General features: G+C 39.6%; 1 protein-coding gene across 4 annotated transcripts in view; it reads left to right on the top strand.

Annotated features, from left to right (window-relative positions):
* PTPDC1 (protein tyrosine phosphatase domain containing 1) overlaps positions 1 to 6,861 on the top strand; it is a 71,103-nt gene that overhangs the window by 20,658 nt on the left and 43,584 nt on the right. For 3 of the 4 annotated variants that reach the window (XM_010835967.1, XM_010835968.1, XM_010835965.1), the window contains exon 2: positions 6,186 to 6,273. In XM_010835967.1, coding sequence (XP_010834269.1) covers positions 6,192 to 6,273 — 82 coding nt within the window. In that variant the 5' untranslated portion in view covers positions 6,186 to 6,191. Of the gene's footprint in view, positions 1 to 6,185; positions 6,274 to 6,861 lie in introns of those variants that run through there. The other variant, XM_010835969.1, reaches the window with a different exon arrangement.

Below are 6,861 nucleotides of genomic sequence, written 5' to 3'. Positions count from 1 at the left end.
TAACCTCAGATATGCAGATGACACCACCCTTATGGCAGAAAGTGAAGAGGAACTCAAAAGCCTCTTGATGAAAGAGGAGAGTGAAAATGTTGGCTTAAAGCTCAACATTCAGAAAACGAAGATCATGGCATCTGGTCCCATCACTTCATGGGAAATAGATGGGGAAACAGTGTCAGACTTTATTTTTGGGGGCTCCAAAATAACTGCAGGTGGTGACTGCAGCCATGAAATTAAAAGATGCTTACTCCTTGGAAGCAAAGTTATGACCAACCTAGATAGCATATTCAAAAGCAGAGACATTACTTTGTCAACAAAGGCCCGTCTAGTCAAGGCTATGGTTTTTCCAGTGGTCATGTATGGATGTGAGAGTTGGACTGTGAAGAAAGCTGAGCGCCGAAGAATTGATGCTTTTGAACTGTGGTGTTGGAGAAGACTCTTGAGAGTCCCTTGGACTGCAAGGAGATCCAACCAGTCCATCCTAAAGGAGACCATTCCTGGGTATTCATTGGAAGGACTGATGCTGAGGCTGAAACTCCAATACTTTGGCCACCTTATGCGAAGAGTTGACTCATTGGAAAAGACCCTGCTGTTGAGAGGGATTGGGGACAGGAGGAGAAGGGGATGACAGAGGATGAGATGGCTGGATGGCATCACTGACTCGATGGACATGAGTTTGGGTAAACTCCGGGAGTTGGTGATGGACAGGGAGGCCTGGTGTGCTGCGATTCATGGGGTCGCAAAGAGTTGGACATGACTGAGCAACTGAACTGAACTGAACTGAACTGATGGAGGGTCAGTGCACAAATGAGCACTTTTGCAGAGTTCTCCTGGATTTGAGTTATTTGAAGAGAGCCAAGGGGGATTTCTGCTTCCAACCAAGATGAAATAACAAGAGACCAGAATCACCACCCTGCCTGAAATAACTATAAAACTAGACAAAATATGTAAAAATGGTTTTGGACATTGAAAAACAGGCAGCTTGGAATCATGATCTTTGAGAGAGGACAAGCAAACATGGTGAGCTTCAGGTTGCACCAGCTGCCTCCCTGGAAGCAGTTTGCATGCTGCAGTATGGGGAGTACCTAAACAGAGTCTTCTTGGAGATGTGTAGAGAGCCAGGATGGCTAGAAGTTGCAGTGTAGTATGTTGGAGAGAAGGGAGTAGCATGAAGAGAGGCTATAGAAACATGTGGAGGACCCTCAAGTTTTTGCTGGCCTAGAGTATTTGGCTGAGTACTGATCTGCACAGACTACCCAAGACTAGGGAGAGATACAGGAAGAAGTAGACAGAACAGTTCCAGGGCATTCACGGGGCTGGAAATAGTTCATGTTCCCACCAGTCAGAGAAGAAAAGCCTCATGATACCCAGAGCATCAGGTGGAAGCCTTACAAAGTTGTGGCCTTAAGCAATGGGCTAAATTAGCCTAAAATGAAGGCAGTTGTGGAGCTGCCATACTAATTTCAGATAACTAGTCTAATGAGGCAGGAAAAAGTGAGTAATTGAGACCTATTGAATAAGTAATGAGGATTTCCTTGTGGAGAAAGAAGGATTAAGTAAAACAGGATAAAAGTATGACTGGTTGTTCAAGCAAACAGGAAAGCTGTTTAATTTGTAAACCAGTGGAACTGAGTTTAAACAGTACTAGAGCTACTAGTACTTGAGCTACTAGAGTTTAGATGAAGGCACGTGATCAACAACTGCACGAAGAATGAAAGGGAATCTGCACTGAATACTTTTGATAGCCCTACAGATACAAATGGGCTTCCTAGGTGGCGCTAGTGGTAAAGAACCCGCCTGCCCATACAGGAGACATCAGAGATGCAGGTTCAATCCCTGGGTGGGATCAAGCCTCTGGAGAATGAAATGGCAAGCCACTCCAGTGTTCTTGTCTGGAGAATAGGGTTGCAAAGACTTGCAACTAAAGTGACTTACCATGAATGCATGCACACACAATACATGTATATAATATCTAACACACAAAATAATTATTTTGTATTTTGTCTTGCATATTAGAATAAGCCTATAGACAAGGCATGGAAGACAAGGCATGGAAAACTTGATTACAGGTATTTTTGTTGTTCAATTGCTAAATCATGTCTGACTCTCTTGCAATCCCATGGACTGTAGCCTGCTAGGCTCCTCTGACCATGGAATTTTACATGCAAGAATACTGGAATGAGTTGTCATTTCCTTCTCCAGGGGTTCTTCCTGACTCAGGAATCAAAGCTGCATCTCCTGCACTGGCAGGTGAATTCTTTACTGCTGACCCCCCAGGAATGCCCAATTGCAGATATAGCTAAAGTATAAAAATTAAAAATCATTTAAAAAATGATATAGGTCCCCTCCACTTCCAAGTTCTTCTACCTATATCATTTTTTCAATTACTTTTACTTTTTAAGCTTTAGCTAGATCTTAACTAGCTAAAGCTTAAAATTAAAAATTGTTTTTTTTAAAAGGAAATGAAATAGCAGAACTTGGAAGTGGAGAGCAAAGGTGAAATGGAATAGTACAGATAAAATTACTTTTCTTATTTTACAAGGTAAGAATCAAGATACTGTTTAAAGTTGATAGAATAAAATATGGTTAAACGATGTTACTTAAAATTACAAAGATAATCAGAAGAATTAAAAATGTTTTGGTATGTTTGGTGGAGAAAGATTTGGCATGGTGGGAGGTAGGTAGAGTAAATGAGCCAGTTTTCTTGTTTTGGTGAATCATTTTAAAGATGATAAAATAATAACCAGAAGTATACATGTAGTCATTTCCCCTGGAAGAACTAAACCCAGTGTTTACATTTTTAACCTCTGGGGAGTAAAAGTTGGGATGGGAGATAAGAATGGAGACTTTTCATTCTGTACCATTTATTTCTTTGTAAACTTTTATATATGCTTAATTATCTGTGTTTGAAGGTCCACTTTTTAACCTCAAAATGTATTGCAAATCATTTTTAGCCTTTTTTAAAAAAAGTGTCTTGATGTGTCTTGGGACTTCTGAAAACACTAATGTGATAGTAAACCACATACACTGTGCAGACAGGGGAGCTGATTGTTTTTGTTTTAATTTTTGATGATTACAGCCCATCTGAGGGTTAGATCTCAGCTCTGGGTACTAGGATATGAATAACTATAGAATTTAAATAGAAAGGGCATCCATGTCTATGAGGTCTAGAACCATTACATATGAAAAATGTGGAGGAGAAGATCTGCGGGTGGATAGTCTGGGAAGATGTAATGCGAGAGTACATGATCGCTAGCCAGCTTTAGATATGTGGAACAAAGGGTTTATTATTCTGTGTGGTCTCAGAGCAGATATTTACAGAGTAGCCACATATAAAGAGTTTTTTACTAGAATTATGTGATGATGTCACTGTTAATTTTCAAAGACATTGTGGAGAGAATGCTCATATGGGTTAGGATTCTAATAGAGGACTTCTGAGGTTCCTCACAAATTTGAGTTTCTGAGGACCAAGTTGAGAAGAAAGTTTTAATATAGTCCACAATCTTATTTGTACTTTTTACTACCCAAAGGGATAAGATTAATTCAACACTATTTAAAGCCATTTTGGGGGTTGTTTCTTTGGCCACTCTGTGCAGCATGCTGCTGCTAAGTCACTTCAGTCGTGTCCGACTCTGTGCGACCCCATAGATGGCAGCCCACCAGGCTCCCCCGTCCCTGGGATTCTCCAGGCAAGAACACTGGAGTGGGTTGCCATTTCCTTCTCCAATGCATGAAAGTGAAGTTGCTCAGTCGTATCCAACTCTTAGTGACATGGGATCTTAATTTCCAGACCAGGGATCAAACCCCTTCCCCTACATTGAAAGTGTGGAGTCTTAACCACTGGACCACCAGGGAAGTTCCTAAAGTGATGTTTTCAATGGGTTTTAGGTGTTAGATCCATGAAAGTCGTCTAATATGCCATTTCACCTCAAGAGATATGTATGCAGTGAATGTGTCCCTTACATCAGAGAAGAGCAAGTCATGGCTTCTCCTTTTGAGACCCCATGGTGTGCAGGGGAGCCAGTCCAGTAGTCACATTTTATTACATCACAGCTGAAGAGCTTAGGGTGGCTTCAGGAAAGACTTAACAGAAAAAGTGACAGGGAGGTCTGTCTTGTCACCACATGCTGGATCACCTGGGACATGCTTCATAACTCCTCATCTACCGAACAACAATTCTGACTGCTCTAAAAATCCCATGGTTCTAAAATGGTGATAATTGTTTTTTGGGGGTCAAAATATGTTTTAAAGGTCCAGAATTTTGAAAAGTAATATGGTAAAAATATTGTAAATCTGATCTTAGTGGGTATTCTTTTAAATTAAATTTTTGCTAATGAGTTTCCTGGAACAACTTGTTCCATTAGTCCATTGACTTCTTGTCTTTGTCTAATATTTGTTTGAAATATTATGTACATTATAAATTTCATATTAGTATGATACCAGATTTGTGATATGAATATTGCAGGAATTTCTTTTATCTTTCATGGTAGAGTACATCTATGATTTTAATTTCTGTATTTCTTTTGAAGGGAGACCGTTTCATCAAGTAGGACTTGAAAATTTTATACCTATTGAACATATAAAACTTGATTTTAGAAATAAAATTTTAGTGAATTTGAAATTGTCAGAGGGTCACTGAAATTTGTGAAGTGTTTTTTTTTTTTTTCCACAAAAATAAATGCTCCAAGGAAAATATTAAGACTGTATTTAATTACCACCTGGGGCTTCCCTGGTGGCTCAGACGGTAAAGCGTCTGCCTACAATGCGGGAGACCCGGGTTCAATCCCTGGGTCAGGAAGATCCCCTGGAGAAGAAAACGGTAACCCACTCCAGTATTCATGCCTGGAAAATCCCATGGACTGAGGAGCCTAGTGGGCTATAATCCATGGGGTCGCAAAGAGTTGGACACGACTGAGTGACTTCTGTGTGTGTGTGTGTTAATTACCACTTAGTTTATTGGTGCCAAAATTTTCAACAGATTTTTAAAGCATTTTTAAAAAATTAACAATCACATAAAAATTAGTCTTTGATCCCCTAGTCATTGATGCTCAAACAATAAACATGGCTTTTCAAAGAAAAATATTAAGACCGTTATTTAGGAAAAAAATTTAATACTGTATGTGACTTTCTGCTGTATCGCCATTAACTCTCCCCTTCTAGAAAATTCCAAGTTTCTAATCATGGCTTTCTGGTGACCAGCCCCCATCCAGGAGCCATCCAGTAGCCCACCTAGAGTTAAGAGTTACCCCATTAGAACTAGAACAAAGAGTCTCCTAGAGTCCTTATCACTTAGGAATTTACAGGTGTCTAGTTGCTCTGTGTCAGGAACCAGGGAGCAGAAATCAATATGTGTTTTGTTTATTTCACAATCTGACACATAATAGGGGCTTCAGAAAAGTGACGATTTTTGCTTTTTGACACGTTAAAAGATTTACTTAACTTTCCTCAGTGGAAACCATAGCAACACAATGGTTACTTAGCCATATAATTTACCATGAGATAGATGAATACTGTTAACTGTAAAGTCATAAATTCAGTAACTCTCACTGAATTGAATTAGTAAAGAAGGAGGGATTCTGTTTAATTGCGTAGTGTACCATCGTGTCCACAATAAATGTTACCCCTTGAGCCTAGTTCAAGTACAAATTCCTTTTTTAAGCATTACACCTGCCCTCAAATTGGGCAGCCCTCTTGCTTGTCCCAGACTGCCTTGTGACACTTAGCACATGTTAGCATTATTTGTGTCTACATCTTATCTTCCCAACAGTCTATAAATGTACAGGAAGAGTAGGTCTTATTTTTTTCTGTCATTTCCTTACAGTCTAGCACAGCACTGTCCAGTAGAATATTATATGAGCTACATATTCAAATTTGGATTCTCCAGTAACAACAAAAAGAATCAGAAAAATAATTTTAATAATTTATTTAACCTAATATATTTTAAAATATTTAAATGTAAAATCAGTATAAAAAATTAAATATTTTACATTTTTTGTGCCATTCTCCAAAATCTTATAGTTTATATCTATAGCATATCTCAGATCTATACTAGCCACATTTTAAATGCTCAGTAACCACTTAGCTAATGACTGCTGTATTAGACAGTAGAAGACTAGCACATTTTAGGTGATTAGCAAATAAATATTTCATAGGCAAAACTTCAAAAAGTAATCTTTTCTCTCCAACAGACTACCATGGCTGCAGGAGCCTTGCCTCAAAATGAACAACCATATTCTACATTGGTGAATAACAGTGGATATGCTGCAAACATGAAAGGTAATTGTTCTTTTTTTTTCCTTATTAATTTATACTTTATTTTATTTTTTCTTAAATTTATTTTTTAATTGGAGGAAAATTGCTTTATAATCTTGTGTTGGTTTCTGCCATACAACAACTTGAATAAGCCATAATTATACATAAATCGGAGAAGGCAGTGGCACCCCACTCCAGTACTCTTGCCTGGAAAATCCCATGGATGGAGGAGCCTGGTAGGCTGCAGACCATGGGGTCTCGAAGAGTCGGACACGACTGAGCGACTTCACTTTCATTTTTCCCTTTCATGCATTGGAGAAGGAAGTGGCAACCCACTCCAGTGTTCTTGCCTGGAGAATCCCAGGGACAGGGGAGCCTGGTGGGCTGCCGTCTATGGGGTCGCATAGAGTCGGACACGACTGAGCGACTTCACTTTCATTTTTCCCTTTCATGCATTGGAGAAGGAAGTGGCAACCCACTCCAGTGTTCTTGCCTGGAGAATCCCAGGGACAGGGGAGCCTGGTGGGCTGCCGTCTATGGGGTCGCATAGAGTCGGACACGACTGATGCGACTTAGCAGCAGCAGCAGCAGCAGCATACATATATCACCTCC

Source organism: Bison bison, unplaced genomic scaffold (genome assembly GCF_000754665.1).
Source record: "Bison bison bison isolate TAMUID 2011002044 unplaced genomic scaffold, Bison_UMD1.0 scf7180017864057, whole genome shotgun sequence".
In the NCBI taxonomy this organism is placed as follows: Eukaryota; Metazoa; Chordata; class Mammalia; order Artiodactyla; family Bovidae; genus Bison; species Bison bison.
This window is presented reverse-complemented; position numbering and strand designations above follow the sequence as displayed.